The sequence below is a fragment of the Pyrus communis genome, chromosome 2, assembly GCF_963583255.1.
Source record: "Pyrus communis chromosome 2, drPyrComm1.1, whole genome shotgun sequence".
NCBI lineage: Eukaryota > Viridiplantae > Streptophyta > Magnoliopsida > Rosales > Rosaceae > Pyrus > Pyrus communis.
Window position 1 is genome coordinate 10,553,614 of NC_084804.1, and position 11,789 is coordinate 10,565,402.

The 11,789-nt window shown below is 38.3% G+C and overlaps 2 protein-coding genes and 1 pseudogene across 2 annotated transcripts; all 3 read left to right on the top strand.

The window, feature by feature from the left end:
* Window positions 1-2,761: 2,761 nt before the first annotated feature.
* LOC137726459 (phospholipase A1-Igamma2, chloroplastic-like) lies at window positions 2,762-5,062 on the top strand. Its single transcript, XM_068465393.1, has 2 exons — window positions 2,762-4,061; window positions 4,632-5,062. Exons 1-2 carry the CDS (start codon window positions 2,773-2,775, stop codon window positions 4,879-4,881), a joined length of 1,539 nt encoding a protein of 512 aa, XP_068321494.1. The 5' UTR covers window positions 2,762-2,772; the 3' UTR covers window positions 4,882-5,062.
* Window positions 5,063-5,650: 588 nt separating this feature from the next.
* On the top strand, window positions 5,651-8,193 carry LOC137725911 (U3 small nucleolar RNA-associated protein 18 homolog). Its single transcript, XM_068464751.1, has 2 exons — window positions 5,651-5,772; window positions 6,254-8,193. The coding sequence occupies exon 2, from the start codon at window positions 6,283-6,285 to the stop codon at window positions 7,966-7,968; it is 1,686 nt and encodes a 561-aa protein (XP_068320852.1). The 5' UTR covers window positions 5,651-5,772; window positions 6,254-6,282; the 3' UTR covers window positions 7,969-8,193.
* A 2,299-nt stretch (window positions 8,194-10,492) lies between these two features.
* LOC137724731 (U3 small nucleolar RNA-associated protein 18 homolog) lies at window positions 10,493-11,063 on the top strand (annotated as a pseudogene).
* Window positions 11,064-11,789: the final 726 nt, after the last annotated feature.

Sequence of the window (11,789 nt, forward strand, 5' to 3'; positions counted from 1 at the left end):
ATTATGTATTTGTATTATTTTTCTAATAGAAAGAAATCTATATGTGTTAGTAGGCCCTGCTTTTATTGAAAAAATGGCACAAATAATTATACAAATATATGATAAATGTAACATTACTTCTCTTAATTTAACAAAAATGTTACACTTACTACATATTTGTATCATTATTTGTATCATTTATTGAATAGAGATGTGATCTACATGTATTGATAGATCATACCTATATTAGAGAGATGATACAAATATGTAGTAAGTATAATATTACTCTTAATTTAAGTTGTTTATCATTAATTTTCGTTAATTGGTTACATTATGGTGAAGTCCACCATCGGAAGAGATTCTTTAATGTGTCTAGAACACGAGGCAAAACACTACATGTTACTATTCAATTAGAGAAAAGTTTTTATTCCAAACATCCCTTCAATTATATAACGAGATATGAATATGGGATATCGCCTCATATTTTGAATACCCTGAAAAATCAGATTTGGATCCTATTCGGATCCAAATTGTGGAGATTCTAAGGATCTTCACATCTTGGTTATTTATTATGCATCGTACGGTTATAAATTATTATTTATTTAAAATTAAATACAAATAATATCTTATGAAAACTGACCGCACGATCTGAAGAGAGGATCCTCTTCCTGAAATATCTATCCACCAACATGATGACAAAGTTGTTAAAGTGGTTATCAACTGGACAAGATAACTACTCTTTTCTTTCTATTATGAGGGTGTCACATGCAATGCGTCACTAGTAGTTAGTGCTCATTTTTCCTATTGAATAATATATAATAAATAAACAAATAAATAAAAGTACAGTGTTGATGATATGGACAAGCGATGAAAAGTCGGAGAAATTGACCCAACATTTTTTGTTCCAAAGAAATTGATTCAAAATTTACCACGGTTCAAAATTAGGTTTGGTTCTTGAAGATTTTAGATGGCTGGATTTCGTTGGCATAAAAAATACATAGATTGATATGAAGTATCTTATATATGTGTATGCATAGTTAAATACAGTACGAGGAAATTTATTTTCTATATATCCAAGATTTGTCCAACTTAAGCGAAATTTTTTTTTTTTTAATACAACGATTTTTAAAAAGGGAGTTCGGTTAAGCTACATAACGAGCAACTTAATTTAGTATCGAATTCGCCATCTAAGAGATTCAAACCTAAAATCTATTACTTTCAAGTGAAAAAAAATATCTTTAAACTTTAATACTAAATCTCACTAATCTAAAGAAAATGACAAGAATTTTGGACAACAAGAAAAAGAGGAGAAACTTACTGGAAGACATGTGCTGGACTTGGACCTAGCTAGCTATGTAGCTATGTGTAATTACATAACACAGCCTTTTGCAATAATACAATAAGTATTCAGAGTGTAACTCTACTATGGACAATGATTTTATCCCCTCCTAATCTTTCTCCTCTTCTCTTATCTTCTATTTGAACGGTTACGGTTTAATCACGTCATCATCTTATATTGATTTTTTTTATAAAGACAATAAGACAAAAAATAATATGTGAGAGGAGGGGAGGAAAGAGAATGAGAATAGGAGGGGAAAGAATTTTACTTCCTCTATTATAGTTGTTAAGTGACATGTAAGAGAGAGTTATTACTGACCGTCAAAAATTGAAAACAGTGCTTAAGAAGTAAAAATGAATATGTGCAAAGCACCACCATTATTTAAAATGCTGTTTGAAATTTCTTAATTTCTTATACATGGAGCATTCCCTTCCGCTAACATCTTCAACTCTAGTTTCCTTTTCATGCTAACTAAACAACTACAATGAGGCAGCTAAAATTGAAACCCTAATATACAATACTATGTCATTACAAATAATTAAAATAAAAAATAAATTGAAACCCTGTCAAACCAGCTGAGATTCAAAGTATACAAATGATATGTTAACAAAGTATCAATTGTTAACAATCAATTAACATTAATTGTGAACCACCACAGAATGCCTTGTGGTCGGGACGAGTTTCTGACTGTATTTTATACGACATGTTCTAAGTTTGATATCAAACGTTAATAAATTACTCGATGATGGTCATAGAAAGTTGAAATGCATGATGAAACACTTGCTGATCGTTTTTATAAAAAATAAAAAATAAAAAAACCATTAATTGTGCATTCAATTTCAATTCTACTGAGTAATGAATATGAATTAAGGTGTTGGTGATGATTGACTTGTGCGTAAAGTAATCAGGAAATATGTATTTTTTCCCATGGAAATGGATCAAATGATTTCCAACTTTTCCCAACAAGCCAAAGATTTTATTGGAAACATGAAGATATATCTGGTTACTGAAGTAGGATTTTCTTCTTTTATTTATTTATTTATTTATTTTTTTTTCTTCTATTATATTTGAACGATCATGTTCAAACTACGTTAATATTTTATATTAATTTTATATAGAAAAAGAAATACGAAATAGAGCATGTGAGAGGAAACGAGAAAAAGAGACGAAAAGAAAAATGCGAGAGAATTCTAGTGCCTCCGGTTACTTGTCAGCGTGGCCTTCTACGACCAATCAAGATCGACCCTCCTCGTGAATCACATGGTAGTAAAATATTCATAAAGTAAAACACCGACTTGCCCTTGACAAATATAACGCTAACCCTAGTAACAATTAGCAATCATTTTCTGTCAACTTAAAAAGTTTAAAATCTCCACTTGCTTTTACATACGAAACTTTGCTCTCTGCGTCATTCAGCACTGAGTTGCTCACCACCTCTTTGATCATTTTCTCTAATGGCGGCCATTTCTTTATCCAGTACAGTTCTTCCCTTCCCGAAACTCAACTTATCAGCCCACAAAGCACACCCCTTTGGAACCTCAAACCCATCAAAACTCACCCTTTCCACCTCCACCGTCGCCCCCAGAGTCCTCCACTCAAAAGACACCGACTCCTTCACCTCCATCATCGCCGACCTCGGAAAAGAAAGAGCCCACAACCAAAATGAACGGCAGACCGACACCAACAGTACCACTCACGAAAACGAGCGTCGTTTATCCGATACTTGGCGGGAACTCCACGGCCAAGACGACTGGGTCGGGTTACTCGACCCGATGGACCCGCTCCTCCGATCGGAGCTCATCCGATACGGCGAGATGGCCCAGGCCTGCTATGACGCCTTCGACTTCGACCCCTTCTCCAAGTACTGCGGCAGCTGCCGCTTCACGCGCCGCGACTTCTTCGAGTCCCTCGACATGGCCCACCACGGCTACCATGTCTCGCGCTACATCTACGCCACGTCCAACATCAACCTCCCCAACTTCTTCAAGAAGTCACGCTGGCCGAAAGTCTGGAGCAAAAACGCCAACTGGATCGGATACGTCGCCGTTTCAGACGACGAGACGACAGCCCGCTTGGGCCGCCGCGATATCAGCATCGCGTGGCGGGGCACCGTCACCCGCCTCGAGTGGATCGTGGACTTAATGGACTTTCTAAAGCCGGTTTCCTCGAACCGGATACCTTGCCCGGATCCCACCTTGAAAGTCGAATCCGGGTTTCTGGATCTTTACACCGATAAAGACGAGACGTGCCGATTCTGTCAATACTCGGCGAGGGAGCAGATTTTAACGGAGATGAAGCGGTTGGTGGAAAAATACTCGGACGAGGAATTGAGCATCACGATTACCGGGCACAGCCTCGGGAGCGCGTTGGCAATTTTGAGCGCGTACGATATAACGGAAACCGGTTTGAACGTTACGTCAGACGGGCGTGGGGTGCCCGTATCCGTATTGTCGTTTGCGGGTCCTCGGGTCGGGAACGTCCGGTTTAAGGAGCGGCTCGAGTCGCTGGGGGTTAAGGTGTTGAGAGTGGTGAACGTTCACGATGTGGTCCCTAAGTCGCCCGGGCTGTTCTTTAACGAACACGTGGCGCCGAGGCTTATGAAGTTGGCCGAGGGCTTGCCGTGGAGCTACACACATGTCGGAGTGCAACTTGAGTTGGATCACAAACACTCGCCATTTTTGAAGCCGACTAATGACCCCGTTGGCGCGCATAATTTGGAGGCTCACTTGCATTTGCTCGATGGGTTAGTAAAAATTGATTAACAATGTTATCAGTAAAAGTGAACGTATTATATTTTTTGGTTGACGATTTAGACAAATTACAAATTTACATAGCTATTCGGACTTTAAATTTAGGGTTTCGATTCTCATTATTCAAAATTAGGACCACCTACAAAATAAAATTATTAGATATGAGTATCGAAATATCTTTCGTGTTTCGAGTATAACTTGGTAGGATGTGACTTTGAAATTAATTGATAGGATCATGCGCTCGATATATCTATAAAATTATTAGATTATGATCATACTTGTAAGTAAATATTTCACCAAATAATTTATAAATTGTATTTTAAAATAGAGAAAACAACTGTGTGAAAATTACGTGAATAATTGCGTTAAAAACAAGAAGAAGAGCGCAAACAGAGAAAACGATAGTGTGAAAATAACGACGATCAGGAGAAAACAATAGGTATCCACCATGTGAATAGCGGTTCTATGTTGACTGTGTTTAGTGCATGCCATAAACATTGATTAATCAACAGTCATTTAATTAATTAACCGTTGTTAATTTGATTACGTAATTTTTCATGCAGGTACCATGGGAAAGGGCACAGATTTGTGCTTGCCAGTGGAAGAGACCCAGCATTAGTGAACAAAGCCTGTGATTTTCTGAAAGATCATTACTTGGTTCCACCTTACTGGAGGCAGGACGAGAACAAGGGCATGGTGAGGAGCAAGGACGGCCGTTGGATCCAGCCTGAACGCCCGAAACTCGACGACGATCATCACCCCGAAGACATACACCACCATCTCAAGCAGTTAGGCCTTGCTTCTGACCATTAATTAGCAATTAGCAATCCGATCTTCTTCATCTGTATAGTAGGGTTTATATGAAGATTGTTAATGTTTGGTTTTTAGCGAAAAAATGTAATAAAACGTAGAGTGCTGTTATGGTGCACGAAATTTCAATAAACATACCATTTCGTCAATAATAATCTCAAAAGAAAAAAGAAACTTTGATGTAGTAGTGTTCTGGAAAAATACTATTATGATGGCAAGTAGTTGTGTTATATCGATATCACGTTAATATTTTGTCACTATAATGATGAGTACTACAAAAGTAGTTTCAGTCATTTTAAAAGACGTCAAAACGAGCCTTGTATTTCAAGTAGCTTAGGAAGTGAAAAACCACGCAAAGGATTTCAGAGTCGTTAAGGGCAATTATTCATGCATCCTTAATTTCATTTGAAATGCCCCTATTTTCCAATTCCAATACTGCTTTTATAAAAAAAAAAAAAGAATTATGCTATCACAATTCCCAGGCTTAGGATATACGATCATAAATAAATTTACTTATAATGATACAAGTGAATTGGTAATACTATATAATGATTTAACAATCACAATTAAATTTAAAAAAATAAAAATTATTATTGGGTAGGCCTTGAAGCTACAAGTATAAAAAGCCCAAATGCGGTTTGACCTAAGGAAAAGCCCAAATTCCCACTAGCTGAAACCTACAATATTTAATTTTCATTTTTCCTCTTTTGAAATTCAAGCTCACAGTGAAACGACCTCGTTTGGCTTACAACCCTTGCATCCAACTCCAAACCCAACGCCCCCCCTTTTCTCTCTCGTTTCACTCGAAAGCTTAGCTCTGTTCTCTGCAACCGCTGCTCTCTGCCGTTCCGCGCCGCCGAAGCTCGCCGTCGTCCAAAAGACTTCATCATCGTGGTAAATTGTTTTTCTTTTTGGGTGTTTGTTCTCGGTTCCGTTTCTGGCTGAAATAAAATTTATTTTTTCCTTTTTTTGGATATTTTTTTTCATTTTATTTTATTTTGTTTTTGTTTAATTTCTTAAGCTTTGTTTGTATTTCGTTTTGCAATTTTTCAATTTGACTGTTGACATGCATAGATTTTCTCGGTTTTTATTTATTTTTTGAGTTTATTTGCTTACAACTTCAGGAGTTTACTGATTAAAATAATTTTGGGGCAAGGGTTTTGTAATCCTGCACCAGAAGTTCTGTTCGAACTCTGCTCCCCCAATATTGCTCGTTTAAAAAATCGTAGTTTCGGAACTTGTCCTAGTTGCCAAGATGAGATTTTGAACAGTTTGGTCATTCATAGTACGAATTGTATTACCTCAGTGAACGTTTTGGAAGCTGTTTTGGCTGTTACTATTAGATTACGTGACCCGGCTTTCACTGAATTTGCAGAATCAGAGACGAATTGTTGTTGCGAAAAGATGAGTTTAATATCGCAGAATGTTCCTTCCGGTTTTAAAGCCAACAAGGCTAAAAGGGATGATGATGGCGCTGACGAGCCTTTGTTTCTGCAAGGAAATGAAGACAATGGGGGTGGACAAGCGATGGGTTTGGATATTATGAGGACGAAGAAAAGAAAGAAAGCGCGTAAGGAAGATTATGAGATATTGGTGGTGGAACAAAAAGAAAAGGAGCAGCTGGAGGACTCATTGTTTGGAGCCATTAATTCCCCACTTGAGTTTGGGAAGGAGGATGAGGAAGAGGTTGGAGATGGAGCGGATTTGTTCTTTGTGGACCGTTCTGCCAATGGTGTGCGTTCGGTTGATGAAGAGGATGGAGAGTTATCAGAAGAGGAGACCCAGGAAAGGAAACCTGTGTGGGTAGACGAGGAAGAGGAGATGGCCAAAATAAATATTGCTAAAGTTAATAGGTTAAGGAAGCTGAGGAAGGAGGAGGAGGAGAGTTTGATTTCGGGTTCAGATTATGTGTCGAGATTGAGAGCTCAGCATGCTAAGCTGAACCCAGGCACAGAATGGGCTCAGCTTGATCGACAGTTGAGGGAGAGTATTTATTCTGATGATGAATCATCCGATGAACAGAATCAGGTAGCAGTGGCCCGTGGCTACAAAGGTGTAGACACTGTTGATGATCTCCTTCGAACGAATGAGGATCTTGTTGTGAAGAGCAGTTCAAAGTTATTACCTGGACTTCTTGAATATTCAGCACTTCTAAATGCAAATGCAGAGGAACCTTCAAATGGTCCGATAAACTCAGTGCAGTTCCATAGAAACGGGCAGTTGCTTCTTGCTGCTGGGTTGGATAGAAGGCTTAGGTTTTTTCAAATTGATGGCAAGCGGAATACTAAAATAGAAAGCATCTTCCTTGATGACTGTCCCATTCGAAAGGCGGCTTTTTTGCCTGATGGGTCGCAGGTTATTATAGCTGGAAGGAGGAACTTCTTTTACAGCTTTGATTTAGTGAAGGCAAAAGTAGATAAAATTGGTCCCCTGGTTGGTAGAGAGGAGAAAAGCTTGGAATGTTTTGAAGTTTCCCCTGATTCTAGTACAATTGCCTTTGTGGGCAATGAAGGCTATATCCTGTTGGTGTCCTCAAAAACGAAGGAATTGATCCGAACACTGAAGATGAATGGAACTGTTCGTTCTTTAGCTTTTACCAATGATGGGAAACAACTGTTGAGCTCCGGTGGAGACGGACAGGTTTACCACTGGGATCTGAGAACTGGGGCTTGCATCCATAAGGCTGTTGATGAAGGTTGCATAAATGGTACATCTCTTTGTACATCTCCAACCGGAACGTTGTTTGCTGCTGGTTCAGACAGCGGGATTGTCAACATCTACAATAGAGAGGAGTTTTTGGGGGGAAAGAGAAAACCCATCAAGACCATCGAGAATCTTACAACGAAAGTAGACTTTCTCAAGTTCAATGGCGATGCCCAAATACTGGCCATTTGTTCGAGCATGAAGAAGGATAGCTTGAAGTTGATACATGTTCCATCATTTACTGTTTTCTCCAACTGGCCTCCGCCGAGAAGGTCCATACATTATCCCCGCTGTTTGGATTTCAGTCCCGGTGGAGGTTTCATGGCTGTGGGAAATGCTGCTGGAAAAGTGTTGTTGTACAAGTTGCATCACTACCATCACGCATAGAAGGAATGCTAAGAAAACCAGTATATGGTCACCAGGATCTTGTTTCCTTCGTTTCAGAAGATTCGTTTGCCCGTTCAACGACGATCTGATTGTATCATCCGCTGTATCAATGCAGAAAGGTTTTGCAGCTTTTGACCTTTTATTTCTGTTCGAACTTCGAATGTGTTGCACCAAACCTTAATGGAAAATTTTGAATCATTTATATGTCCATCGTAGTTGTTTTTATCTTTCTGTCAGAAATTTGTGCACACATTTATTCCGAGCCGAAGTGAAAAAATGCATTTATTTATAAGAAAACTAGTTGAGCAGAAAATAAATAACTTTTATTTTACAATTTATTTTTTCAATAATTTGTAAGAGGCTTGTTGGATACTTGAATTAACACTCATTATATGCTTGTTCCTTAAGCTTTCAATATGTTTTAATATTTCTTTTTTGGTTCTACCTCTTATTTTTTATGAAGAGAATGAATCTTTTTATCAAATGATTGGAAAAAACAGGGTCTGGACCCCAATGTACATGTCATTTTATTTTATAATTTATGTATCCGAATCCAAGTATGTATTTTTCTTAGGTATAAGTAGACATTTATATATAATAAATTTAAATAAATTAACAAATCTCCTAGCCCCGCCTAAATGCCTAGGCGCTCATGTCCAGCATTTTTTAGAACTTTGTTAATTACAAATGGCCACTTAATTATGTTTTCAATGCCACATATACAAAATAATATTAATATATTTTCAAAATATTGTTGTCGAAAATTTATGAATAAACGATTACTGATAAAACAAAGTTTTTCTTCTTTTTCATTGTTATTTTTGGATTGTAATTTGACTTAATATTATTATCTGTTTTATTCTAAATGATGCATGGTTGTATATATTTGACGTGGATTACAAAAGTGCTCTACAACAATGTAGTGTTTTTATAAGAGGTACTTGTCCCTCTTATATGGAAATGGATCATCTCTGGATCCTTTTCAACCTAATCTATTTAGTCTGAGATCTGGACTGTTGAAATTTAATCCAACTACTACAGTTATTATCACTTTTAAAAGGATCTCCTGTTTATAGCTGTTTGATCAAATTTTAACGATCTGGATCCCAAATTAAGTGGATTAGGTGAAAAGAAATCCGGAGATGATCAATTTCTCTCTTATATAGGCACTTAATGAGCCCCAAAAGTTATGGGCTCTCAAGTACTTCACAACTTTAGCATTAAATGAAATAAATGTATAGACATGACTTATTGACTACTCCTCCATTATTCAATCGACACATAGAAATGAAGTGACATTTGCTCAGGTCTAATTGCAAAGTTTCGTGGGAACGAGCACCGGGCACTGCGCTTAGCCTTGAGCGGCCGAGGAAGCACTTTTCCGAGCACTAGGTTTGATAACCTTTACGTCCCGTTATAGACTTTTGCTCTTGTCAATGGGCAACACGTGACTTGGAGTTGATGTTTGGGCAACCCTTTTTCTAGAGATTCCTGTCGTAAAACTAAGGTCTACCACTGAGTTTGTTTTGAGGTATAATCTTATGGGCTTAAATTATGTAACTTCATTCTACACCGAGTATGGGCTTAAATAACTTCATTCTACACCGAGTATGGGCTTAAATTACGAGAAATTTTACTTGATCTCTGATGAGTAGATATTATATTATATATTTTATCCTAATCTTAGTAATAATTTATTAGTTATTATGTGTGAATTTTGATACTTTGAATTATATTTCTAATGTAGGACATTCGACCTCCTCTGGAAGAAAAAGTGATCAAACGGATGAATTTTGGAGTAATTCCAATTGAAGGATGTTCGTGAGTCTTCAAGATGATTGTATCAAAATTTCAGATTTTTCTACCTAGCCGTTTGACCTAAAGGCCCAGTGCGTGGCTTTAGTTGTGAATAGTTTGTATGCATGAATAAACATCCTGATAGCACTTGAAAGAAATCGTACCGATCTGCGAATTCACGAACGAAAATCGTGGCGTTTGTTGGATAAAGTCATTGTGGTTGAAGAAAGTAATAGGAGGCTTGAGAGTTGTGGGTGGAAGTGGTGGTGGTTGTGGTTGGATGGACAAGAGGTCAAAGAAGAAGGCTGATGAGATCGCAACATTGTTTCACCTCTTTGTCCAAGAAGTGCAGATTTCCTTTCTTAATCTCCTAGAAACACTATCAAGTAACCAAGAAACTCCAACCAAACAATCAAGAAACCAAGAAAGAACACTATTGTGAGACCGAGAAAGTTCAAGTTGTGTGTATTTCAACAATCTTCTGTTGGTTAGCGTCAGCTTGCCTTCTTTTTGATAAATAACTTTCCTTGGACTATGGATGTGAGAGAGTTACATAAATCTGAACTGATTTTCTCAAATTTACATGTGTTTATCTGCATGTTTGTGGCTGGGCGATTTAACCTAGTCAAACATCATTTCCAGTTCGCTGTTTCGATTCATCTTCTACGTGCTTAATCCAAAACGAGCACTTGCTTCGATAAAGAGACATTATCAGAGCGTAAGGAAGATGATGAAAAGTGGCGGTGGAGCAAAAAGAAAGGAGCAGCTGGAGGACTCATTGTTTGGAGCCATTAGTTCCCCGCTTGAGTTTGGGAAGGAGGATGAGGAAGAAGTTGAGTTGTAGTGGATTTGTTCTATGTGAACCATTCTGCCAATGGCATGCTTTCGGTTGATGGAGAGGATGGAGAGTTATCGGATGAGGAGACTCAGGAAGGGAAACCTGTCCTGGTGGATGAGGAAGAGAAGGTCAAACAAATATTGCTAAAGTTAAGGAAGCTGAGGAAGGAGGAGGAGGAGAGTTTGATTTCGGGTTCAGTTTATATGTCAAGATTGAGAGCTCAACATGCTGAGCTGAACCCAGGCACAGAATGGGCTCAACTTGATCGAGAGTTGTGGGATGGTAGTTATTCTGATGATGATCTCCTTGGAACGAATGAGGATCTTGTTGTGAAGAGCAGCGCAAAGTTGTTGTCTGGACTTCTTGAATATTCAGCACTTGTAAATGCAAATGCAGAGGAACATTCGAATGGTCCGATAATCTCAGTGCACCTTCGTAGAAACGGGATCTGAGAACCTGGGCTTGCATCCATAACGCTGTTGATGAAGGTTGCATAAATGGTACATCTCCAACCAGAACATTGTTTGCTGGTGGTGGTTCAGACAGCGGGATTGTCAACAGTTACAATGGAGAGGAGTTTTTAGGGGGCAAGAGAAAACCCATCGAGAATCTTACAACGAAAGTAGACATTCTCAAGTTCAACGGCGATGCTCAGATACATGTTCCATCATTTACTGTTTTCTCCAACTGGCCTCCGCTAAGAAGGTCCATACATTATCCCCGCTGTTTGGATTTGAGTCCCGGTGGAGGTTTCATGGCTGTGGGAAATGCTGCTGGAAAAGTGGTGTTGTACAAGTTGCATCGCTACTATCACGCATACAAGGAATGATAAGAAGATCAGTTTATGGTCACCATGATCTTGATTCCTTCGTTTCAGAAGATTCGCTTGCCCGTTCGACAACTATCTGATCTGATTGTATCATCTGTTGTATCAATGGAGTCGTGGGTGGCAATTAGTCTAGAAATTTTAGATTTGAAAATTTTGGATCATTTCTTTATGTTCATCTTAGTTATTTGGGACATGATTTCACGCCATTTTTCTCCACATGGACACACTATGGCTTATTTTTTACCGTTAAGACCAAGTAAAGTACATAAAACCAATGGACACATGCACACCCCATGCTTATTTTTTACCGTTAGACCGAGTAAAGTACATAAAATCAACGGACAAACGCAGAGGGCG

Bases quoted from the DNA above. Each gene is read 5' to 3' on its own strand.
- LOC137726459 (XM_068465393.1), top strand. From the start codon at position 2,773: ATGGCGGCCATTTCTTTATCCAGTACAGTTCTTCCCTTCCCGAAACTC. The intron at 4,062-4,631 runs GTTAGTAAAAAT...TTTTTCATGCAG, and splicing joins CACTTGCATTTGCTCGATGG to GTACCATGGGAAAGGGCACA.
- LOC137725911 (XM_068464751.1), top strand. From the start codon at position 6,283: ATGAGTTTAATATCGCAGAATGTTCCTTCCGGTTTTAAAGCCAACAAG.